This window comes from Natrix helvetica (assembly GCF_964273705.1).
Source record: "Natrix helvetica genome assembly, chromosome: 4".
NCBI classification, from domain to species: domain Eukaryota; kingdom Metazoa; phylum Chordata; class Lepidosauria; order Squamata; family Natricidae; genus Natrix; species Natrix helvetica.
This window is the reverse complement of record NC_138550.1, coordinates 32,251,252-32,277,647: the sequence shown is the minus strand read 5'-3', so window position 1 is coordinate 32,277,647 and position 26,396 is coordinate 32,251,252. Positions and strand designations below refer to the sequence as shown.

At 37.6% G+C, this 26,396-nt stretch overlaps 2 protein-coding genes across 7 annotated transcripts; one reads left to right on the top strand and one right to left on the bottom strand.

Annotated features, from left to right (window-relative positions):
- The first annotated feature begins 40 nt into the window (after positions 1 to 40).
- On the top strand, positions 41 to 14,870 carry BLZF1 (basic leucine zipper nuclear factor 1). 2 transcript variants are annotated; one of them, XM_081952721.1, is made up of 8 exons: positions 128 to 180; positions 658 to 760; positions 3,385 to 3,452; positions 5,773 to 6,206; positions 7,746 to 7,945; positions 9,504 to 9,632; positions 12,791 to 13,013; positions 13,892 to 14,870. In XM_081952721.1, the coding sequence occupies exons 3-8, from the start codon at positions 3,425 to 3,427 to the stop codon at positions 14,072 to 14,074; spliced, it is 1,197 nt and encodes a 398-aa protein (XP_081808847.1). In that variant the 5' UTR covers positions 128 to 180; positions 658 to 760; positions 3,385 to 3,424; the 3' UTR covers positions 14,075 to 14,870. The 2 variants fall into 2 exon arrangements, with proteins under 2 accessions (XP_081808848.1, XP_081808847.1); XM_081952722.1 differs by lacking the exon at positions 658 to 760 and having other exon boundaries at positions 41 to 180.
- Positions 14,370 to 25,653, bottom strand: CCDC181 (coiled-coil domain containing 181). 5 transcript variants are annotated; one of them, XM_081952712.1, is made up of 6 exons: positions 25,566 to 25,653; positions 21,566 to 21,726; positions 19,986 to 20,972; positions 18,829 to 18,975; positions 16,328 to 16,479; positions 14,370 to 15,519 (listed from the first exon to the last, which is right to left on the bottom strand). In XM_081952712.1, the coding sequence occupies exons 2-6, from the start codon at positions 21,701 to 21,703 to the stop codon at positions 15,357 to 15,359; spliced, it is 1,587 nt and encodes a 528-aa protein (XP_081808838.1). In that variant the 5' UTR covers positions 21,704 to 21,726; positions 25,566 to 25,653; the 3' UTR covers positions 14,370 to 15,356. The 5 variants fall into 5 exon arrangements, with proteins under 5 accessions (XP_081808838.1, XP_081808837.1, XP_081808839.1 ...); XM_081952711.1 differs by lacking the exon at positions 25,566 to 25,653 and adding an exon at positions 25,460 to 25,559; XM_081952713.1 differs by lacking the exon at positions 25,566 to 25,653 and adding an exon at positions 25,524 to 25,559.
- Between the last annotated feature and the right edge of the window lie 743 nt (positions 25,654 to 26,396).

The window sequence follows — 26,396 nt, the reverse complement described above, 5'->3', positions numbered from 1 at the left end:
AACGTTTTTTTTAAAGGGAAAAAAAACACACCACCAAGCCCGCCTTGAATTCCTATTGGTTGGGAGCGGTATCGTTCACCCTCGTGACGGTAGTCCTGTGTAGCGTAAAAGGGTTTTGTCAGTGGAAAAAGAGACCGGAAATTATGAAATTCCCCGGAGCCTGAGCAAGGATGAATGTGGGTAAGGACACGTCATTATTACTTTTCTGTACAAGAACGTAGAGATAGGAATGTAGAAGTCGCAGCGTTCATTAAATTTCAAGTGAAAAGTGGTGGGGTTTTTTTTAGTTCCGCCGCAGACAGCTGGCTGGGGAATTCTGGGAGTTGAAGTCCACAAGGCTTAAAGGTGCTAAGTTTGGGGACCCCTGTTATAGATTGTAAGGAGACCTATGGCTAACATACATTAATCCTGGAATGTTTTGTAAAACGGAGATGAAAAAAGAAGCTGGCTGCGCTCCAGTTATACTTCTTAAAGCTATAGTACTAAGGGTGAGGAAACGCTGCTGTGCAAACAGAAAATGAAGTAGTCGTATGATTTTTTTTCTAGTCTGAAACATTGCCGGTGATTTGATTGGTTAGTCTCCCAACTAAAAAAAAAAGTTGAAATTGAGGTCAGAAGTTGCGCGGTTTGGGCGAATCTACTATTATACCTTTATAGACGGAAGGGAGTCGATCGGAAGTTACTTCCTTCCCAAAAGGAGAAAGAACGAACCAGCGATGAGAAGCAGCTGGAAGGAGTGGAGGAGGAAATCCCGCAGCTGGTTAGTTTTTCCACTTTAAACGAATTTATACAGCAATTCATAGTTCCGTAAAACGAACGCTGTTTTACTGTTTTACAGAACGCTGTTCTGTAAAACGACTTCCCTTGGTTGTTAGTTGCGAAGTCGTGTCCGACCCATCGCAACCCTATGGACAACGTTCCTCCAGGCCTTCCTGTCCTTCACGATCCTCTGGAGTCCATTTAAGCTCACGCCTACTGCTTCGGTGACTCCATCCAGCCACCTCATTCTCTGTCCTCCCCTTCTTCTTTTGCTCTCCATCTTTCCCATCATTAGGCTCTTCTCCAGTGAGTCCTTCCTTCTCATTAGGTGGCCAAGGTTTCGCTTCAGCTCTGAGTTGGAGAAGCGAAACGTCTTCAAAGAAAAAAGCCAGAAAGTCTGGAACAGCCATGACCTGGATGACTGAGAATCTTCATAGACATGTAGGAATTTGCTTGTGAAATCTGGCTTCCCCATTGACTTTGCTTGTCAGAAGGTTGCCAAAGGCAATCAATCACATGACCCCAAGACATTGCAACCGTCATAAATATGAATCCGCTGCCAAGCATCTGAATTCAGTTCATGTGACCGTGGGGATGCTACAACTGTCGTAAACGTGAAAAATGGTCATAAGTCGCTTTTTTTCAGTGCTGTTGTAACTTTGAACAGTCACTAAGCGAACTGTTGTAAATTGAGAACTACCTGTATTTCTGTAAATCATTGTTAGGGAGAAGTGAGATGTGTTGGCATCAGACCCGGACACAAGGTAACCAGCTGTGCTGGAGACCCGTCAGCCTTGAGTTGATGTGAAGTTGAAGGGCTCATTAAATTAAATAGCAAAGCAGACTTGGGAAGAAAGGTTTTCTGGGTAGTTAATGAAAACCAGATGTCTGCCACGACTGGGTTTATTGATTTATTTGTACTGTTTGTGAGAGTTGTGTGCTGCCAAATGTCGCGGCAGTTTACAGCAAAAAACATCCCATAAAGTTGTATGGGTTTGTTTTTTTACTTCTCCATGATATGATATAAGAACACGGAACAATTCCTCCACCACAGAAACTGCAAAAGAAAGGGGGAAATAACTACTGATCAAACTAGCCCCCCAAACATCTGGAAGAACTCAGTTTCAGTCAGCAGCTTCAGAGGGGCTAGTCTAGCTTTTAGGGGAAGCATCTCTCAGCCTTGGTGCTATAACATATTGTATAGCATATTGGAGAGTGAAAATATGATTTTTCTGTAGCTCAGGGTTGAAGTGTGGGATTCTTGATACTGTCTGAGCTTGGTTGTTGGCTTGCAGATGTTTCAGTACCCAACTAGATAACATCATCAGTGCATAGAGAATGTGAGTTTTGCTGTCTATATGTGGTAGCTTTAGGCAACTGGCAAGGCAAGCTATGGGTAGATGTGGCTCATGTCCATTTATTCAACAATCATTCAGAGTTACTGAGGCGCTGGGAAAAAAATGGACTTAAACAACCAGTCTTCCAAGTTCCAGCTGTCCTAATGTCCCTGTGATTGTGTGATTGTGTGATTGTGATCCAGGTGCTCAGGGGCCTACCTCGTGATTACAACATTGCACAAGCTGTGTTACAAGTCGGCACCTTCACATAAGCAAAGTTAATGGGGAAGCCACTAGGGAAGGTTACAGATTGTCCCAGTAAGACACTAGCAACACCACCCCTGCCTGCTTGCACTCCATCGCAGGCACCTGTTTGCAGCAGCCCCTGCCCTCCTCTGGCCGCCGCCACCCCCCACCCCCCCCACTTGAGGCCTATGCCAAAATGGCAGCTCCTAGGAGTTCTATAGCTACAAGGAGCTATGAAAATGTTTAACTCTTTCTTAACCTTCAGGAGTTGTCTGAATTTGTGTAGCCCAGACCTAGTACTCTAATTTGGATTTATGCAAACTAGTTTACAATCCAAAATACTGGGGTTTAAACATGTTGAACCAAAGTTCACATGTCATATGATAAATCAATGTATAGAGTAAGCTCTTTCAATAAGTCAGAATGATAGGTTTTGCCTTTTGATTTGTGCGGTGTATACTGTTTTTTTTCTATCTTCTTGGTGTACATATTTGTTCCATGATTGTGTGGAATTTGTTAATCTCGCTAGCATCTCTCTGTTTGTAAAGTAAATAACTATTGATTTTCTATCTATTCACAAATCCCCCAAAACTGCTATCTGCAATAATCACTTCATTTTGCCTTATGCTCGAGATAGGTCTTAAATTGTATGAGTGATTGATTATATTCTGAGGGTCAAGATATCTTAAATATATCTTGGTTATTCAGGCACCAAGTTCCAATATTACCTACATGAGAAAAGAAAAGCATTCTTAGTCAACTTCCTGTTTCAAAATCATAGACATTTTTTCAGCATTTGCTGAAATGAAATAGTACCTTTTTTTTCTTTCAGAGTTTTAATATATTAACTGTTTTTATTAGACTAAGATCTGCAGCTTTAAAAATAAATAAATAAAGCACTATGAAAATATAAAGCACTATTTTTGTGAGAAACGGCATTATAAAGTTGAATTAGTATGTTGCAATATGTTCTTTATTAATGATTCTATATTCTGTTTAACGGAACTGACAGGTATAACACTTGTTTGTTTGTGTGTTTTAGGCTTTAACGGTTTTTTCTTGTGTGCAATCCTGTCAATAAAATGGCAGCTCTACGTAATGCAGAAAATAGTAAGTATTCATCTTTCTTAGGAATTATATATTGATTCTGCAGATATTTACAAATCAAAGGTTTTTAATACATGTCGAATTTTAAAAATAGATAAGAGCTTTCGTGGAAGAAACTGAATATCAGTTATTTAGCAAACCAGAAACTCTTCCATGCTTTTTCATAGTGCCATGAAAGCTCTGAGCTCATCCAAGAAGCTTCAGCTCTGAGCTGAAGAAGCTTCTTGGATGAGAAGTGAAACGTCTTCAAAGAAAAACCAGAAAGTCCAGTTGCTTCTTGAAAAAGCATCTTTGGGACAACCATGACCTGGATGACTAAGAATCTCCATAGACATTTAAATTAGTATTACATATAAATCTGGAGTTAGCTTTCTTTTACGTGTAGCCCTCAGTTATGGCCATTCATTCAGCAACCATTCAAAGTTACAAACATACTCACCAAGAAGGGTTTATGAGTGGTCCTTGATAATGCCAGAAATTGTGATCATGTAACAGTAGGTTGCTGCAAGGACATAATTGCGAGTCAGGCACCAAATACCCAGATTATGATCACATAGCCACTGTTATGACTGGAACTCCAGGGACATTACCTGCTGGCTTCTCATAAGCAAAATCAGTGGGTCCCACAGCACCTCCCCATGACCTGCTTGCCTGGGATGCCAACCTCTTCCCACTTAATGACCTGTCTGATCCTAAAGTGAGGACAGCCCAATTGCCAGGATTACTTCCACGAAGGAATATGGTCTCACGATTTGCTTTATCACTTAGCAATGGAAATTCCAGGTACTATTTTAATCCAAAAACTACCTTAGCTCAAGTTCCTTAATTTGCCTAGAAGACTTTCAAATGGAATGTGAGACTGAGCCTTCCAAAGTTATGTAGTGAGGAGTTTTTTGACACAGTGCTGTCAAACATGCCATGCTATGGGAAATGGCAAGCTTTGGATGTAATCTAATATGGGTAGTCCTTGATTTAGGACCAGAATTCTGACCAGAATCTCAGTTGTTGAGTTAAGCAGTTGTTAAGCATGACTGCTTCATTCAATGAATGCCATCCTGGCATTTCCAGTTAGGATTGTTAAGTTGTCTCCCAGATTATTAAATGAACAGAGCAAAAGGGCTGCCTGCCAAGTTCAGTTCCCCTCCTTGCATAGAAAGCAATTGTTCCAGAGGTCTGCGGAATGGAGCTGGGATCTTTTGGATCTGTTTTTCCACTTCAGTTCATTTCCCACACACGGAGGGAGGATGAACTCCACAGGGTGGGGAAAAGGAGCTCAGATCTTGAATATCACAGCTCCATACCTGCAGTTGCCAGAAGAATTTGTCTTCCCCCTGTGTATGGAGCAGGATTTATTTGAAGGGCTGCAGAAGTGGAGCTCGAGATCTTTGAGATCTGACCTTCATTTCTGTAGCCCTTTAGAGAAGTTCCACTCTCTGTGCGTGGAGGAGACCTCTTTTGAAGGGCTGCAGAAGCGCATCTTGTTTATTCCAAGTTCCATTGGAGTAGTTGTCTATGTGAGAAAAGAATTGCATTCTTAGTCAGCTTTTTGATTCAAAATCACAAACATTTTCTTTTCAGCTTTTGCATCTCTAACGTCAGAGCAGACCAGAATTGTAACATTGATGTGTAGAAAAATAACAGATGCAGAGCAAAAGTAAATGTATACATTCAGAACAGAGCTCAGTCTCTGCAGTCCACTGGAGGAGTTCCCTTCCCCTTGGAAGGCAGCCTTCTCGCTCCTAAAGAGCTGCCTGCTGGGGAGGGAATCTCAACTGTGTGGCAGGAAGTGCCAGGTTGCAACCTTCTCTGCCACCATATTGCAAATGGCGATCGCGTGATTGTGGGACATATGGAACCCGGTCATAAATGTGAATAGGCTGCCAAACACCCAGATCATGATCATATGACTGGGGGAGCAGTGCAACGTTTTATGATGACCAGAAGTGCTTTACAGGCTATAGAGTACCCTTCCCAAGGCCCTCATAACTTCAAACAGTTGTTAACCACTGGTAAGTCAAGAACTATCTGTAATTATTTTTTTTCTGCCATTCAGTCATGTCCGATTCTCTGAAGCTGCAAGTCGCTGCAGTTTTCTTGGCAAGACTTTTCAGAAGTGCCATTGCCATCTTCTTAGGCTTGATGAAAGTGACTCGTCCAAGATCACTTAGCTGGTTTTGTGTCTAATGTGGGACTAGAATTTATGGACTCCCAGTTTCTAGCTTAATGCCTAACCCACTACCCCAAACTGGCTTTCCTAATAATATTAGATTATATTAATCGTGTTTTTCTGATTTTGTATGCTATTTTCTGCCTCAACCTGAAGGTGAATACATTACCTCACCCATTCGTGGACCTGGTGATGGCATGGAAACAGAGCAGCCTTCAAAATCTGTTGAAGTAATCCCCAACCCAACTAGCCATGCCCATCGAAGCCCACACAAGAAACATCTTCAGTCACTGAGTCCTGGAGTTCTTCAGCTGGGGAAAGTATATGGTGACAAGGCTGTGGAAATTGAAGCTGTACGAATAGTGGTTCCTAAAGCTTCTATAAACCATGCGGTGCCTGTTAAAAATGCTAGAGGATCTAAATCCTCAGGTCCTCAAAAAGAGCCCCTCAGTCTGTCTGATGGGATTTCATCAGATACTAAGAAAGAACTGCTGGAGCTAAGAAGTGAAATAGGGAAGCTTAAAAATTCGGAAAAGAGACTCTTACAGGATAAGGAAGGCCTTTCCAATCAACTACATGTGCAAACAGAGGTAGGAAAATAGACTTGATTGAATTACTTTTAAAGAGGACTTTAATTTAATTTATTGTCATTGTACATATATGCACAGTATGCCCATACAACAAAATTCACATAATACTTAGAGAGTAGGCCCAACAAACATGACAATCCCCAAACATACCTCCACCTACCAAAAATTCCCCACCCATAAACCACCCAAGCATCCACACAACAGACCAAGAACTGCTGTACAACAGCTCACTGATGGTGGCCCTTTAGTTCATTGTTGAGTGCAATTATAGCTCTGGGATAAAAACTATTCAGAAGATGTGTGGTCCGAGTTTTAATTGTTTTGTATCTTCTGCCAGAAAGCAACAGTCCAAAAAGATTGTAAGCAGAATGGGAAGAGTTTCCGAGAATGTTGTGCAACTTCCTCAAACAGCGAGATGTGAAGATGTCATCCAGGGCTGGTAGCTGGAGCCTGATGATATTCTGGGCAGTTTTAATGATTCTCTGTAGAGCTTTTTTGTCCGCTGCAGAGTTGTTCCCATACCATGCAGGAATGCTATATGTCAGGACACTCTCAATAGTGCTGCGATAGTAGGACAGAAGTAGATGCTGAGATAGATTTATCTTCTTGAGCATTCTCAGGAAGTCCAGCCTCTTCTGTGCCTTCTTCACAAGCATGTTAGCATTCATAGTCCATGAGAACTCCTCCGAGATATAAGTGTATAAATATATTTATACCATTTGTTTGGAAGAAATAACTGCAGTGTATAGAAATAATTATTCAGGGATAACAATGCAGCTTCAACCCCATATAATAATTTATACTCAGGGTTATTTTCCCCCTAGCTTTGGTTATTTTCTATTCATTTTCATTCAGAATTAAATTAAATTGCACTCAATGATTAATTCACTAATTTCACTAATAATTAATTCAATCCTTTAAGGGTTATAGTCTGCATCATTGGATTATTCTGAGCAATGACTATGAAAGTATTCCGTATAAAGTGGCTTATAGAGTCTCCCTATAAAAGAGAAGGGCAGTCTCCAAATATGTATATAAACCATAATTGTATAAATAGAGAACTATACTCTCCATCTGAAAATTGATAAAGTGGGTAGCTGCTGTGTTTGAATATGCCATTATTCCCTAAGACTTTAAGCTCCCTATCCCTTGGAAAAAGTCAACATTCATCTGAGCAAAATTATGATATGTCGTTTTGAAGGAGCTTCTTCAAAGCTACTATGGGATAAAAAGTTACTGGTCTTAGATTATGAAAACGAAGAGCACGTAAACTTATTTTCAGCTGTGTATAAAATCCTGTCTTTTTCTTATTAAGACATAAGTAAATGTGTTCATGCAGCCACTCTACAGTAACACAAACAGTAACAAGCTTTGTTTGATGTCCATAATATTTTGAAATGCACAGCACTCAACTTTTATATATATATATATATGCTGTACTTAACTACTACACTTATCTAGCTACACAAAACAACCCAGTTCTTCAACTGCGATAGGTTAATCAACTCAATGCATGTTGAACTCATTTCCCTATCTTAGGTCAATCGGGAGTTGAAAAAGTTACTTGTTGCTTCTGTTGGAGATGACTTGCCATACCATTTTGAGCGTATGGCACGTGAAAAAAATCAACTGCTTCTTGAAAATGAAGCCCTTGGGCGGAATGTCTCTCAGCTGTCTGAGCAGTTAGAACGGATGTCTATACAATGTGATGTTTGGCGAAGCAAATTTCTAGCAAGCAGGTACTGTTAATGATGCTGCCTTTTAAAGGATGTCTTGATAAATAAATGTACATCTACCTAAGCAACCGTAGACATATAAGTACCTTTTCTCTACCTGCTTTATGAAAGGCGTGTTGTGACACCTCATAGAATCCTTGTTGATTCAGGATACCAACCTTTAAGGTTTAACAGACATGATTGCTCTGGATGGGGCCATGCTTCCCTTAAAGATCAGGTTTCCAGCTGGTGACTGCTTTTAACCAAAGATACACATCAGTAGCAGGCTACACTTTCATCAGCCTGGGCGGATAAACCAGTTGGGTATTCCTGGAGGAGAGAGAACTGACATTGGTAATGTATGGTTTGGTAACCTTGAGGCTGGATTACTACTACACATTGCTATTTATGGAGTGCCTCTTGAAAACAATAACAATTGGTCCAGACTGAAGCAACATGATTGGTGCTTCTAGGAGGTGTCACAACACACCTTTTGTAAAGCAGGTATGCAAACTTGAATAATTTTCTGATTCCAATTCAGGGTACTCACTCTGTTATACAAAACTGGGTAGGTCTTGAAACCAAATTACTTTTAAATATCCATGTCCTAATATTTTTAACGGGGCATCTCTGCAGTCTAAAACACTAATAGGTTTTAGAGCAGCTAATTCATGGTGAGTGCAAACTGAAACATTTTGCCTGAGGCTTAAAATATTTCATTTCCTTAAACTTTTTTATAGTTTGTAATAATGTTTAGAATTTTTTAATAAAGTGTTAATTTTGATAATTATGAATATTTTTATGCCAACGAAAACATACCAAATGAAAAATTCATAGCGTATGCTTTTTTTAAAAAAAAAAACTAAATAAATCTATGTAGGCTTTTAGAAGCTTGTCTTGACAAATATTATCTATTAACTTAATTGATGTTTTATACATTCCTAAATTATTGCAAAAGGAAGAGCACTTGATATTAATATGATTGTGAATTGGGAAAGCTACTACGATGTAACTGGTACCATATGTGAACGGGTCTCCAGCAAGCCGGCCTGGCCTGTTAATTTTAATTTTAACTTATTTTAAATGTATTGGTTTTTTAAAAAATTCGGTTTGTTTTTTTGGATATGGATTTAATCTTTTTTAACTTTTGGGGTGTGTGTTTTTTAATGTTGTACGCCGCCCTGAGTCCCTTTAGAGAAGGGCAGCGTATAAATCCAAATAAACCAAACCAAACCAAACGGGTCTAAAGTAAGAATTTAAATCTCAATTTAACAAACAAGCTCACTCCATGGTCCTAGAATGCCATATTTCAGCGTAATATATTTTACAGACTTATTTCCATTGTAATATTATAATAGTGCTCCTGGGGAAAAGTGGGATAACATTCATAAGAAAGTTGTACCTCATATCACATTTATTTGTTCAAGATGTATTATCCCTTTATTCCATATAATGTACATAATCTGTTTAGGGTGCAGCATGAAAATGCAACCATTGAATTAACTGCTAATGTACAACAGGAACACAGTGTTAATTAGTTGAATCATCTTTAATTAGGTTATATCTGAAATTTGTTCTACAGAGTCATGTCTGAGGAGTTGACTAACTCCAGAGCAGTTCTCCAGCGTCAGGCCAGAGAGGCACACAGTGCAATTCAGGATCTGTTAAATGAACGTGATCAGTTTCGCCAAGAAATGATTGCTGCACAAAAGTATGAATATATGTGTTTTTGTAGTATCTGAAAGACATTGCTTTAAATCCCAGTTTAGCCATTTTACGTAGCAGCTCTGGATTATTGATATTTATAAATAATAGTCTTACACCTATATGTTTATTGTTGCATAAGTCTTAATTATAATCTCTTTTATTTAAAGATTTACTTCTAATTCCATAGACTGAATAAAAATTCTATACAATCAAATTTCTATCAGTAAAATACAGGCAAATATTATAAGTGTCTAAAACACTTTAGTGAAAACAATAACATGCAACTAGAAAATAATTGTATTAGAATCATCATATGGATGTAAAGCTGTTCTCAGTTGACAAAACATATGCACACTAAACAATCTATGACCCATTAAGTTATTGTTTCAGTTGAGTCATTGTTCCAGGCATGTCATCATTTTCAGTTGTGTCATTGTTTCAGTTGTCCCATTATTTTTGGGAGCAAGAATGATTTCCAACTTCCTGCTGTCTTTCCCACTAACTTTGTTTTTGGGAGTTTGGAAAGAAAAAGTCAATGGGGAAGCCAGCAGGGAACATTGCGAAGTGCTCAGGCAAGTCTCCCCCACATGTGCGTCCTACCTATGTACTTACGCCATGCCAGCAACCTGTATACCTCTGTGCCCCCTCTCACACACACACCCTGACCTGCTGCGCCTCTTATGCGCTCTCCCAACCATTGCCACTCTTTTTACCTGCCTGCTGGCCTTGGACTTGCATTTTTCTGCCAACTTCCTTGCTGATTTTGCTTGTGGGAAGCTGACAGGAAATGTTGGAAATGAGAGTCATGGGACTGTGATTGGTACAACAGGACATTGGTGTGGCAGTGCAGCGGCATTGAAACAGTCACAGCTTTTCCAAATTCCAATCTCAGTAGAATAAAGGGTTCCGGATTTTATAAGTTAGACCATTTGAATTACCTTGATTCAAAAACTATTGTGATTAAGATACATTGTTTTGCCCAATTGAAGTTACAAATAGAAAAACAAACACAAGAGTCTTAGTAGTGTACTAGCTGATAACCTGGCATTGCCTGGGTATTTATTTATAGAGAAAATTTCCAGACCAAACGTATTTTCTAATGTTGGATTTTCCCCCTTACCAGAGGGAGCCCTCTTGTGGAGTACTGTGTAGCCATTACCATGGCAACTCCACTGTGCTGCACAATAGAAGCCATTTTACAGCAGTACAGTAGAAGCCATTTTAAGGCACAACAGGCTGTATCTTAACAGAACACACACTCTGAGGGGTTTTAGGGGTGTCTTACCCCCACAATATTTTTTTCAGATACTAAGTCATCTGTGTACCAAGTTTGGTTGAAATTGCTCAAGGTGTTCCAGAGTTATGCTGGAACATACACACACACACACATACACACACAGCCATTTAGATAGATGATAGATAGATAGATAGATAGATAGATAGATAGATAGATAGATAGATAGATAGATAGATAGATAGATAGATGATTGATAGATAGATAGATAGATGATAGATAGATAGATAGATAGATAGATAGATAGATAGATAGATGATAGATAGATAGATAGATGATAGATAGATAGATAGATAGATAGATAGATAGATAGATAGATAGATAGATGATAGATAGATAGATAGATAGATAGATAGATAGATAGATAGATGATAGATAGATAGATGATAGATAGATAGATAGATGATAGATAGATAGATAGATAGATAGATAGATAGATGATAGATAGATGATAGATAGATGATAGATAGATAGATAGATAGATAGATAGATAGATAGATAGATAGATAGATAGATATGATAGATATGATAGATAGATAGAGATGATAGATAAATAGATAGATAGATAGAGATGATAGATAGATGATAGATAGATAGATAGATAGATAGATAGATGATAGATAGATAGATAGATAGATAGATAGATAGATAGATAGATAGATAGATAGATAGATAGATAGATAGATAGATGATAGATAGATAGATTCAATAATACAATACAATAATAGAGTTGGAAGGGACCTTGGAGGTCTTCTAGTCCAACCCCCTGCCTAGGCAGGAAACCCTATACCGTTTCAGACAAATAGCTATCCAACATCTTCTTAAAGACTTCCAGTGTTGGGGCATTCACAACTTCTGGAGGCAAGCTGTTCCACTGATTAATTGTTCTAACTGTCAGGAAGTTTCTCCTCAGTTCTAAGTTGCTTCTCTCCTTGATTAGTTTCCACCCATTGCTTCTTGTTCTGTCCTAAGGTGCTTTGGAGAATAGTTTGACTCCCTCTTCTTTGTGGCAACCTCTGAGATATTGGAACAATGCTATCATGTCTCCCCTAGTCCTTCTTTCTCTTAAGCTAAACATACCCAGTTCCTGCAACCGTTCTTCATATGTTTTAGTCTCCAGTCCCCTAATCATCTTTGTTGCTCTTCTCTGCACTCTTTCTAGAGTCTCCACATCTTTTTTACATCGTGGCGACCAGAACTGAATGCAGTATGATAGATAGATACTGTAGATAGATGATAGATAGATGATAGATAGATAGATAAAAGTGGGCGCATATTGCTTGTATAGAGAGAATGACAGATGTATACAGAAAGAACTGAAAGCAGTGTCATTACTCTAAAATGTACTTAGTAGCAGATTATAAAGTTAGAGCAAAACCCATTCTCTATGACAAGAGATCTACCATCCCTAGTTATTAGGTGCTTGTGTAATTTAAATTTTTGTTCTATAGTCTGTTTATCTTACATTTTGTTCTCAAATTATCCACAATTAAGAAACTTCATTCTAACAAAATTTGAAAATGGATAATAGGAGTGGGTGAAATTTCTGTCCCATATGCCTGATGTGAGCTTCAGGGCTACCTATGCTAGGGAAAATATTTTCCCCCCAATGATTTTTATGTCTTTTGAAAATAATCCAGAGTTGGTCTGTAGTTTTCTGCCCTTCCTGTTATGCAAGGGCCATAATTCAACGTTACACTAATTTTTCCCATCCAAAATTTTAACCAGAAGCTATGTAGTCTGTTTCTTTGCATCATTAGCAAAACTATAACCTCCTTCTCCTTGTTTATCCTGTTGTTTCTGTAGTCCACCAAATTTTCTCATGGTCCATAACATTTGTAATTGAAACTGGTTTATTTCCATTGCAGATTATTAGAGGAACTCCTAGTTTCTCTACAGTGGGGAAGGCAGCAGACATACTACCCTAGTGCACATCCTCATAGTACGGTGGAATTAGCTGCTGTGAATCATAAGCTTGCTAGAGCAGTAACTTCACATCTACTTGGAAACTCTAGTATTGCTAACAATCCAAAAAATGGCTCTTCATCTACAGAACTCTGCACTACTCCTGCTGAGAAAATGGCTGAAATGGTAAAAACTATTTTACACAATAGCATGCTATTCTGTTGTGCATTAAAAAAATTCAGATTTACTTTCTAGAAACATGAAGCAGTACCTTTTTATTGCATAATAACAAATGCTATGACTTAATAAGCCTCCACATTCTACTATTCAGTATTAATATTCTACTGTACTGCTTGGCAGTATAGTTTTCTACTGTTCGTAGATACATACTCGGGGACGGTTAGAGCAAGGTGGCAGTTGATTCCTAGAGCTATACCTCTGTAATTGCCCACTTCTACAGTAGATTGCTGGTGGAAAGACCCGAGGAAGTTTTGCCTTGAACGTAATCTAAACTATGGTTGTAGTTTAAATTGCAGTAGCTGAGAAAACCTGATCTGAGAATTGTTTGGCTTGTGCTGGGCAGACAAGTTTGGATTCCTGCTTGTTGTCCAGATAGCAGTAGTAGAAGGAATTTGTGCCTTTTATGTCAGATGCAATCATTTCCAAACTAATTGTATCTGAATTATAATAATCTTTGCAACTCCTGCATTATTGTTCAGTTAATACAGACCACTCTTGAAGAATGTGTGCAAAGTTCAATTGGTGTAATAGTGGCAGCTTCATGATACTGATATGTGATACTAAGATAATACATTGGGTTCTGTTCACAATTTAAGTTGCTGGTGTTAATGTTTAAGATAATAAACAGCTTTAAGAAGCAAAATCTTTATTCTGTAGAGAAATTGTAAATAAAAGAGAGGCCTTTCTCTTGTGTAGGAATTGAACTTTCTAACTTTAAAAAGTTAGATATCCCTTTATCTAGATATTTCAGATTGTTTTAAATATGTTTTAAATATTTTTACCAAAAGAAACCACTGTGATTCATTGCTGTTACTATTTTCCAGGTATTAAGAATGCTGGATTCTGGCAAATGTACAGAAGTATCAGAACTTTCTTTTTCTGAGCCTTCAACAGCATCTTTTCTTTCCCCAAAGAAAAATATTGGACGGTTTCATCCCTACACTAGATATGAGAACATAACTTTCAACTGTTGTAATCACTGCAAGGGAGAATTACTTGTTCTTTAAAAAAATCTATTTGGTAGCAATGGTTTCGATTCTGATAAAGCATACGATCTTTGTGCACTTTTATTTTCTGTACTTTTATCTAAGGAAGATTGGATTTTGTGCTGGAATTATGTCTTTCATAAAGCTTTCAGGACTTTAATGTTCTGCTGTCAAATTCTTCTTTGTGGCAGATTGAATTTGTAACGCAATGTCAGTTATTCAATGCCAACCAAGAATGTATTAGAGAAATATTCCATACTGTAACAAGAATTATAGAATTTGCATATCAATGTTTCTTCTTTAAGAGAACACTTGAGAATATTAGAAATATCCCATGAACCTCAATTTTTTTCTTCCTTGAAAAGATGCAACTTATTTCTATATGTGAACTATTTTATTTTAAAATTAGGGTGGGTGTTTAAGTATTTTCTACAATTGATTTCCAGTATTAGAGAACTGTTACATGGGCAAGTTAAAATGCATATTTTAATGAAAATTGAAAATGCTTCTTCAGCTATAAACTGTACTTTAAAGATCTTAAGTGATGGAGCTGATTTGGTCAGATTAAATCTAATGCACAACATTTATGTGAAATAGTAGCAACAGCATTTATGCTCAAACTACTGGAGATGTGCCTCTGAGTTCACCTTTTCTACAGAAGGGTTTTTTTTAAACCAAAGTGGGAATGACTATCCCTGAGGGATTATGTGAAAAGGTTTTAATGGTGCTATTAAATGTGGTTTGACTACTCTTCTTGTAACTTTTTTCTCTAATTTGTAAATAGGCAAAAATATACTGTCATCACTTTAAAAAAACACTTCCTTTGTAAATCTCTATTTCTTGACAGTGGGGATGGGGTTGGTGGCATAATTTGCAATTTCCCAATAACACACCAAATACCCTGGATTATTTACAATGGGACTTCCAGATAATGCTATGGCATAGTATTATGCAGCCATTTTTTTGTTTGATATAGCTGTGTTTGGTGGCGTAGCATCGCTAACCAAATACCAGGTGTGAAAATGGTAAGTCGGGAGATAGACGAATTCTTTAAAAAAATACACCTTATTTACAGGAGTAGTATTTATTTTATGTAGGTTTTATAGAACTGAGAAGGCAATCCCGATCTATTCACAAATAGATAGTTATTCCAAGTTTAAGATGGGGAAAAATTACTAAGATAGAGAAAATTAAGCCATTATTGAAGGACTTCAAAACATTCCAGAAGAGAAACCACTTCCAACAGGCAATCTCAAGCAATGCAAGATATTCTGGAATACTAGGGATCCAGGGCTTTTAAATCTCAGCAGTACTGATCTGGAAAGCGAAGGGACTTTGGTTCAGAAATTGAATGCAGAATATTTTCTATTTGCTTTGCTCTTCTGGCTTCTTGCCTAAACTGTTTGGATCGTTCTCTAGCAACTAGTTGCTCTTCTCGCCTCTCGCGTCTCTTCCTCCTTAGCCATCTAGAGAGAAATGAAATCATGTTTAAAACTGAATATGAACTGATACTTCATTTTTGCTGCTTATGTAGTACAAGCAGATAACCTATCCCTAAACAGATATATTCTGGGATAGAATTATAGATAATTGTCTTATTAGACAATAACTGTGATTTGGACTATAGTTCATAATATTGAGACCAGTTAAGTATTTTGAATCTTTTGATGATAGTGAACTTATTCAGTAATATAACATATAAGCTTTTTGGTAAAAGAGTGAATGTTGAATCTGAAACTATTTTCATCAAGCATAACCAGATTTCATTTCTATTGTTACGGGCCATGATCTAAGGCCATGATGGTGAACTTATGTGCCACAGATGGCATGTGGAACCATTTGTCGGGGCACGCAAGGTGTTGCCCTGTCAGCTGGCCAGCACGCATGCATGTGCTGGCCAGCTGACTTCGGCCTTCTTTTGAGGCCGTTTTTCGCCCTCCGGAGGCTTCCCTGAAGCCTCCAAAGTGCGAAAAATCAGCCCTATGGGCAAACTGGAAGTTTAGGAATGGACTTCCGGTTTGTTCGTAGGACCGTTTTTCACCCTCCGGAGGGTGAAAAACGACTCTACGGACAAACCGGAAGTGTCTTCTGGTTTGCTCATAGGGTCGTTTTTCAGCCTCCGGAGCCTTCAGGGAAGCCTGAAGGCCCCTGAAGGCTCCAGAGGTTGAAAATCCAACAGGGACCAAAATTCATCTGCTTCCTGGATTTAAAACATCCAAATTTTATTAAAATAATATTACATTGGTTCCTAAAATGAAAAACAAAAATACTTACTGTTTATAAGCTTTGTCATTTTCAGTTGTTCTTGGAAGGAAGAACATGCCCTCTTCTTGCTCCTTCAGGGTTTGCATCTGTTTTTCTTTCATCTGGTCCTGCTGCTTTCTTTTAAGCCACAATTTGAAAGCTTCTTCTGGATTTCTATTCTCCTATTTAAAAATTTAAAATATATGTATATTTAAAATTCTGAAATGTATACTGATTCTTAGAGTCATGAGAATAATTTTATAGCAGTATGTCCTAAGATGAAGGTACGAGACACTAATCTATTAAAATAAAAAAGAAGGTATTCATGATATGGTTAAGATTTGTAGATGTATACCTGCCTTCCAGAATAATATCAGAAAAGTGGAAAAGGGAAGAGATTACATCATAAACACAACCTGAAAATAATTCACACTAACAATCCCATCTTAATCATTATTCCATATTTAGTGAGAGTGATACACTGGATACAAAACCAGTCATCTGCATGTGTTCTGAAGCATTTTAATTCTTGTAATTAGCATTTTTATTTTATTAGTTTTATGAATAATGGGTGGTTTGGTCTCATGGTTAAGAAACCAGGTAAGAGCGGGAAACTGAGTTCTAGTCTCACCTTAGCCATGAATGCTGACTGGGTGACCTTGAGCCTATCACTTTCTCAGCCCAACTCACCTCAAAGGGTTGCTGAAGGGAACATAGGTAGGAGCAAGGTATGTTGTATGTTAGTGGCCTTGAATTATTTCGAAAAATAATAAAGGTAGGATACAAATAAATAACTAAAGGTGAAGTACATACATAACATTCTCTGCTATTTTCCTCACAACAATAACTCTCTGACGTGGCTTTTGCTGATAGAGAGAATGACTGGCCCAGGGTCACCCAGTTAGTTTTCATGCCTAAAATGGGACTAGAACGCAACAACTACCACTTTCTAGCTTGAAGCCTTAACCACTAGGACAAACTGGCTCTGGTTTCAATTCTTGGGTTGTACAACTTGTGTTTAAATTCACTGCCTTGCTGCATGATTCATTTCTCTTGAGCTTCAGTTCATAGATACCCTCACAATTTCCTATATAATTTGCTGGTACAACTCAGTATTCATAGTTCTATCAATTGTCCTGGTCCAAAGGCAGCAAAGCAGGCTCAATCGTGATACTGTCATCACCATGTTTCACAGATTGGATAAACCCTAACATGGTCTTTCACAAACTCTGGACAGGCAGCAATGTTCTTTTTGGACAATAATGGCTTTCTCCTTGCAACTCTTGTCATGTAAAGCATTGTTCAATGTTCTCCTCATGATGGTCTCATGAACAGTGACATTTGTTTGTACAAATTTTTTCCAGCTTAGTCAGCATCAACAACTGTTTTTGGGAAGTCCTAAGAAATCACCTTAGTTCAAGCCATGACATATTTCCACATATCTATGTTTTATGAAAATCAGACTTTGATAGGGAATACCCACTATTCTGTTCTTTAATAAGACAGGAAATCCCACATTTATAGCTGATTATCATCCCATTGATTGAAACACTTGGCTCTAATTTTCCCTTCAAATGGATCCCAAAGGTTTGTATACTGCAGTCACACAAACATGTATCTAGTTTTTGGTTATTTTCTTCAAAAAATCAATAAGTATGTTTTTGACTCATTCATTTATTATCTCCATCTAGTTTCAGCACTTGTGTGGAGAACATATCTCATGTTAGGTCTAATTTGTCAGGACCAAACCCAAAGAGTTCACAGTGAAATCCAGCTGAGTCCAATCCCTTATCTGCTTACACTCAACCATCAGAATCTTATTTAACTAAAGCTATAACCTTCTAATTTATTAGATACATCTTGAGAGACTGTAGGGGCTATAACTACCCTGAACCCTTCTTCCTTGATCCAGCTGGGGACTGCACAGTCTCTTAACTTGGGCTTCTCTCTGATGAGACTTATTGCCTCCTTAAGATAGGAGTTGTGTGTTGCCATACTCTTACCCACTGATTGTCCATGTGCACATTCCAGCAGATATTTATGCAGAAATATTGAAAATTCAGAATGGTTCATAAACTTTTAAATACTTTACATAACTCAATTTACATAACCCAATTTTATTTTCAAAATATTAGCATAAATATATTTATTAATTTACAAAATTAACATTCCATTCTTTTTATAACAAAATGGCACTCTAGACTATTTCTGATGTAAGCAAGGAATATGCATCTAGAAACTGAAATTTTGCATTTTTTGTTTAGGATATATTTGAGGTTGGGGAGATATCCACACAAACAACACATTGCACAACAAAAAATTCAATATTGTTTAATACCATGCCAATTTGGCTTCTAAATAGCTGATCATTATATTATCTGTAAGTATGTGATCCTAGATTTATCCTTGACATACAAGTAGCTGCATCTAGAAATAAAAAGCTGAATTCTATCCATCCTCATCAAGAAAACTTGCTTTAAACGTTTAAAACTGAACCAACCCACAGAAGAATAATGGAAACTTCACCTTACCCTGCTGTTTAAGTTCTCCATTTCCTTTGCACGCTGAACTCTTTTCTCCTGCAGCATTTGGTTTTTTTTCTTTTGTAACCAAGCCTGGAAGACTCGGTCATTTTCTTTCTTTTTTTCATCTTCTAGCATCTTTTTATGGTTTTCTTCCTTGCATTAAAACATTAACAAATAATGACAATTTTAGGGCAAAAACCATTCAAAATACAAAGAATTATGAACTTTCAGAATGGAAATTGTAAATCGGTTAGTTAAGTAGTTTTCCATCACAGGAGCTTCATATTTTGATTTTGATACAGAATAGGCAAAACAGATGTGATTTTCAGCTATTCTTCCACAAGTTATCCCCCATCTCAAGGTCCTCTGAAAACTTGGAAACATTGAATAAAGGAAAACTGGCCCAAAGATTGTAAGCAGGAGCAGGAAATGCCCAAAATCACGTGATCTCTCATTCTGAGATACTCTACAGGACCAGAAGACAAAAAAATTGAAATTAGAGGTAATCGAATTTTTTGTTTTTATCCAAAGATACTATAATAATGGAAAACACAGTAGAATTTCAAAATTAGTAAAATTGCAGTGAAGCCTCATGTTACTTGATGATTCATTACAAATGGCTTCCCTCCTCCCTTAAACCATTTCTGCTTTAAGAACTGCAACGCAGTCCATACAATATGTGTTCATACAATACCCTGAATCACAAACCAAACACTAGTGTATGTGGTTTTATGAATCAAGTTTATGTTGTTAATTTGTGGTTCGGTATATTGTGCAAGCCCAGGAAATTGAGGTACACTAAATAAACTACCATTGCATAACAAGAACAAAGCCATAAGGGAAACTGACCTCTGGACACAGACTTAAAAAGGGAATAGCATTAGCAATGTTTTAAAAGATGAAACAGAACATACTAAGTTTAAGATATGGACCAGCAGGATTTATTTTAACATTTATTCTCAAGTCACTCCTGTTAGAAGTTTTTAAAAAGGAATTTTCAAACACAAATGACTGCATAAAAGACGCTGATAGTTAAACAGTCCCCATATATAAAACCTGTACTCTTAACATTATTTGCAAGAGGAACAAATATGAAGGGTATTCTTTGTTTCAATATCCTAATTGTAGATTTGTAAAAGTAATCACATCATTAATATTCTCACCTCTCTTCTTATTTTCTCTCTTCTTTGCTCTATTTGTTTTTGTAGCTCTTTTTGTCTGGGTGATAAGCAGAATGTAGAACTTCTTACACCAAGTCTCATATTTGCTGACTGGACCCTGCGAGGGCTTCTTCCCCGTTCTATATACCTCGTAATATTGATGGCAGAGCTTGGTCGAATAGGTGGTGGTTGAGGGAAAAAAAAATATCGTTCTTTGGAAGGAGAACAAGTTGTTATAGGTGTTTGCAAGAAGGACTCGTCTTTTGGACCAAAAGCACTAGCATACGAACTTTTAGAAGAAACATGTTGCGTTTCAATGTCACTGAAAGAAATACTCAGAGGAGGAAATAAGCCTTGACTTTCAATGTCACGGATACTCAAGAGTTCAAATTTCCCATCTCTTTCTACTAGGATCTTGCCATCTTTGTGTTCATCATCCATACCACCATTAATGGACAGAGCTATATCTTCCTGCCCTGTTTCATTAGAAATGCGCAACTGAGACAATCTACCTGCAATGTTTTGTTCCCTGTTAGGATCATTTTTATCCACTTCTGTATTTGTCAAAGATGGTACTTCTAGTTCTACTATATTATCGTTGAATTTTAGTTTTCTTTCTTTTGTTTCATCTAAAGGGTCCTGACCCAACAGAAGTTTGTTAGCTTCTTCAATTTTTTCTAAGATATAACGCTTTATATCTTCTTCATCATCTTCCTCCTTGTCTTCTAGCCTTGATTCCTGACCAGAGCTTTCGCTATCTGTATCAGATGCTGGTTCCAATGCCTTAGGATCAAGTTCAAATATAGAATGTATTTCATTTTGTGATGCATCATTTATAGCTTCCTCAGGCTCAGGAGGTTCTTGTGAAGAATTTCGTTCCTCGTCCTTCAGTATTTCTTCAGGCTCAAGAGACTCTTGTGAAGGATTTTTTCTATCTTCTAAGTCTTTGTCAGTGTTAGTTTCAAAATCCTCTTCATTGTCATCATGATTCTATGAAAAAAAAGATAATATTTATACAAAATGTAGGAGGCAATATGCACAGTACATGGTTCACGTACTATTTAAAGCACAATTTGTTTGACCATGATTTATTGGATGACAATTGATTTTTAAACTATGCTAAGCTGGGAATACATAATTTTCTGATCTGAGGACTGCTCTAAGATTTTGCATAGTAGTCTATGCATCAAATTTCTAAATTTTTTCATTTATATTTAATTGAAATTAAATATAGTTAACATAAACTTTTCCAGTTATGCATTTAATATTTTTCCCTTTATCACATTAAACATCACATAATTTAGTAACAATTTTTGGTGGACTCACAAAAGCTTTGGAGGGACTTCAAATCCTTGGGGCTTCAAATTGTGTACCACTGAACTAAATTGTAATAGTATACAAATTGCAGTGGTTAGACTCATAAAACACAGTGACCCAAAAGTAAGCAAACACCTTATTAATTAACATGATGGTGACTTAATAGCTGACTGCCATTTGGCATTTAATCAGCAATTCTTCTACTCAATCTATATTACATATCTTTGTTCTATGTATACTGGTATAAGATTATATTCTCTTAATACCTGTATATCATCAGAAATTTCTTTTTCTTCTTCATTAATTAGCCACTCAAGATCTTTCTCAAAATCATCTTCATAGTCACCACCTTCTGTGGTATCTCCCGTGTCTGTAGATTCACTGGTTTCTTTTTTGTCACTCATTGTGGATGTTTCTTAAAATAAAACTATAAAAGTAGAAAACATAAAATTACAAATAGCATATACCACTTTATGTTGTAACTCAATAAATAATGGCAATGAAATGGAACTCAATGAAATATCTGTCCTAATTATCTCAAAATACTAACATCTTATTCTACAAGTTTATGTTAAGGCAACAGAAAATTAAAATAGACTAGAATAGAATCAATTAAATTATAACAAGTTTTACAAGCACATTTACAGAAGACCATGGTAAGACAATTGTTTAGCAATATAATATAGCACAGCATCTAAGTATTTGCCCAGTTCCACCAAGGAAAAGTACTATTTATTTGAAATGAAAACAATCCTGAGTGCTATACACTCCCCTCAAAGGAGAATAGGCAGATTTATTATATAGAAACAGATCAAAATCTTGTGCAATACTTCATTTTCTCCCATGACAACTTTGGAAACTAATTCCTACTGAAAGCAATCTAACTGAAATTTGCTTCTAAAAATATAAGTCACTCATGTATGTCTGTGTGAATAAACATTTGCTGGAAGCCATACTTCAACTGAAGAGGGAAGGAAAGACAAGAAACCCTGTTTAGATCCTACAAAAAGATGTACATTGATCAGGCAAACAATGCTCCTAATCAATATTTCCATTCTAAACTTCAAGACATCAAGGGCTATGTAGTGGACATATCAAAAAGTTAAAAAAAATTGGACAAAAATACATACATGGCTGGAAAAAATGATAAAACAGCATATTGATTTGAAACCAGAGACATTTTTGTTGGGCATTTTACCAGACAAGTACAATAAAGGGAATACATACTTGATTTTACATGTATTGACTGCAGCTAGAATAGAATTTGCACAACAATGGAAAAGTGAAGAGATCCCAACAGATGAAAATGATTAAAAATATCAGAATGTGCATAAATGTATACACTAAAACTTATAATTAAGGAAAAGAAAGAAACTGAATATTTTTCAACTTGGGACTTATTTTATCAATGGTTAGCTGACAAAAACAGGAGTTAGAAACTGAAATATATTGGAAGGATCAGTGATATAAGGAAGGTATGTTAAATTGGTTAAATAAATATGGTGGTTGTTGTTGTTATTTCTACTAATGCAATGAATATTGTTGTAAACACTTTGATTATTATTTCCTATAATGATTTGTACCCAGATAACACACTGTTCAGTTGAAATTGGAATTTTTGTATGTTATAAAAACTTATTACAAAAAAAAGACATCAAGGGTATCTACACTTTCCAGCAGACTTGTGTACAGTCATTTGACCCTTTTATATATGAAGCTTTTGCTCATTCTTTTGTTTCACACCCTACATTCCCAAGTAACTATTTGGAGAAAATCTGCATGTCTGGTAGACCTCCTTGGCCAGTGTTAAAGTTGCATATCTATTCAGAAGTTCAACTGTAATTCCAAAGTAAGTATAGGTAGTCCTCGACTTATGACAGCAATTGAGCCCAAAATTTCTGTAGCTAGAGACAGTTGTTAAATGAGTTTTGCCCCATTTTATGAACTTTTTTGCCATAGTTGTTAAGTGAATCAAGTTCACTTAAGTTAGTAACATGGTTGTTAAGTGAATCTGGCTTTCCCATTGACTCTGCTTGTCAGAATGTAGCAAATGACCCCAGGACATTGATCATAAATATGAGTCAGTTGTCAAGCATCTGAATTTTAATCATGTGAGTATGAGGATGCTACAATGGTCATAAGTGTGAAAAACTTTTTCAGGACTGTTATAACTTCAAACTGTCGCTATAAATCAAGGATTACTTGTATATGCAGGACTGTAATCTTCAAAAAGTACAGGTTGATTTTTATTATACTTAAATTTCACTGAACTCTCTAAGATAGTATAATGAAATGAGAGCTTAATGCCTTTTCTAAAAATGTATTTAGAGAAACAGAAAAGCAGGATTATAATATATTGGATCTATCAGCTCCATCTTCCAATGTTATTATTCCTTTCTTTCAATTGATCAGAATGATGGATATCTCAATACAATACAATAGGGTATTGTATTGTATTGTATTGAGATGTCCATTGGCTATCTCAATACAATATGGGTATTGTCACATGGGCCATTTTAGAGTAGTTCTCATTTAGCAACCACAATTAGGACCAGCATCTAGGTTGTTAAGTGAAACCACAACCATCTTATGATCTTACTTCTACTTTCCTTTGCTCTACAGACCTGCAAAGGTCATAAAACTAAGGATTGGTCATAAAGTTACACTTTCATCACCGTCATAACTACAAACAGTTGCTATTCACTAAATAAGGACCCCCTGTACACAAATGAGAGAGGCATCAAGTCAAGTTCTAGTCTTGCTGACTATATGGACAAATACTTGATTCTCCTTTAGTTATACTTTTCAGCTCTTCCGAGAAGATCCTAATAAAAGATTTTATCTCATTAATTTCCATGTGTAGCCCACTTAGTCAAATGTTTTGAGTATACTCTGTAGAAATGTGTGTCTTACACACACACACACACTCACTGTATATATACCAACACATACATACAACACTTGTTAAGGAATGGTGGGAGATATAACTAATCACTAATATGGATAACTTAACAATTAAAATATGTTCTTGCATGTACTGTGTTTCCCAGAATATAAGACAGGGTCTTATTTTCTTTTGACTCCCAAAATAAGCACTTGACCTTATTTTCGAGAAGGTCTTATTATTTTTGAGGTGCAGGAGGCGGCAAGCGTGGTCACCTCATGGCTACTGCTGTGTTGCAATATTTTTGGGCGAGGGTTTATTTTAGCGCCTGTGCTCAAAAGCCTGATGGGGCTTATTATCCCGGGAGGTCTTATTTTCAGGGAAACAGGGTAGTAGCCGCATATAAAACTGACTTTTGTGTTAATATCATAAAACTGCAACCTGTCTTTTATTAAAGTAAAAGGTGCCACTGGTTAATTGTTCTGTCAGGAAAAGTTTTCCTCAGTTCTAGGTTGAATCTCTCTTTGATAAATTTCCATCCTTCACTTTTTGTCCTGCTTTCAGATGCTTTGGAGAAGAGGTTGACCTTTTTCCCACCAGTATGATTTGCCAAGTTCGTTGAGACAGAAGATAACAAAGCTTTCCTTAACAGACCGCGCAAATTCTGGATTCCGGTTACATAACCCAAAACCGAGCGAGGGATAACTTGCAGATTAAGGCAGATTGATGTTGCCTACGCTCGCTAAGCGTTTGAGGTGGGGGGGAAACTAAGCAGTAAACCAAGTCTTTAAACCCGTCGCCATGGCAATCGCCAATCTCCGTTTTGGTCCTCGCCGAAATAAGATTCCACTCGGACACCCTCCCCTCCCCCCCCCCGCCCATGACGCTCAAGCTGCCCGAACTACGAGACAGCGACACAAACACATACACGAGAGAGAGACTATCTCGGACGCCTGCCTGCCTGCCAGCTTGCCTGCTCTTTAACACTAACCGCAGAATTGACGCCCTCCGAACGAAAAATTCTATTCAGACAAGTTAATTAACTAGCTAAACAAATCCCATTCTTTTTTCTGGTCAGGGAACGCTACGCCGACTTCAATCGAGCCAGTAACTTTTCAGCCTTCGCTTCCCAACGAAGCAAGTTTCGTCGGGTTTTTCTCCCCAGCTAAGAGCCTGCCGGGGGTGCTGCGCGTCGCCTGTCATAACCCCAGGCCTTTTTCGCCCTCTAAAAGCGCCGGCTTCCTAAACCCTGCCGCACTTTCCCTCTCATTTCCACCTTTGGACGGCGCTGAGCAGCAACCCCACCGCCAGGGCGTCGTCATGGTAACTGTTGCACCCACCGGCGTCCTGCCATGTCTCCCGAGGTTTCCCCCACCACTCACCCAGCAGAGAAAGGACGGCGGCTGTAAAGGATCAAACGGAGCTCTTTTGCCGTACACCACGCTTCCCGTCTCCCTAGAAACCGGGGGGGGGAGGGGGGCGACCTGACGATAGAACGGAGCCCTCGTGCCTCTTGAGGGAAAAGTGACGCGTAGGCGGGAAATGCATTTGCGAATGGTGGAGAAATGTCTCTGAAATGTGTTATTGGGCATACGTACTTTAAATATGCACCGATGCGGAGTAACGACTAACAAACTAGTGGAGGGGAGAAAGTGGTACAGATTAGGTTGCAACTTGAGAAAATAACATGTTATTTGGCTAGTCTAAAGAAAAGAAGAATTAGGGTGACATGATAGCACTATTCCAGTATTTGAGGGGCTGCTACAAAGAAGATGGGGTTAAATTATTCTCCAAAGTACCCGAGGGCAGGACAAGGAATAATGGTTGGAAACAAATCAGAGAGAGAAGCAACCTGGAATTAAGAAGAAACTTCCTAACAGTGAGGACAATTAACCAGTTGAACAGCTTCTCTCCAATAATTGTGGGCGCTCCATCACTGGAGGTTTTTAAGAAGAGTCTAGACTCTAGACAGACTTGTCTGAAATGATATAGGTTGTCTGCTTGAGGGCTAAACTAAAAGACCTGCATCTACATGGAGGAAGGTATGCAGTGGAGTACCCCAAGGCTCTGTTTTAAGCCCAGTACTCTTCAACATCTTCATCAATGATTTGGATGAGGGAATAAATGGGGAACTCATCAAATATGCAAGCTGGCAGGAATACCCAACACTCCAGAAGACAGGCTTAAGATACAGAAGGATCTTGACAAACCTG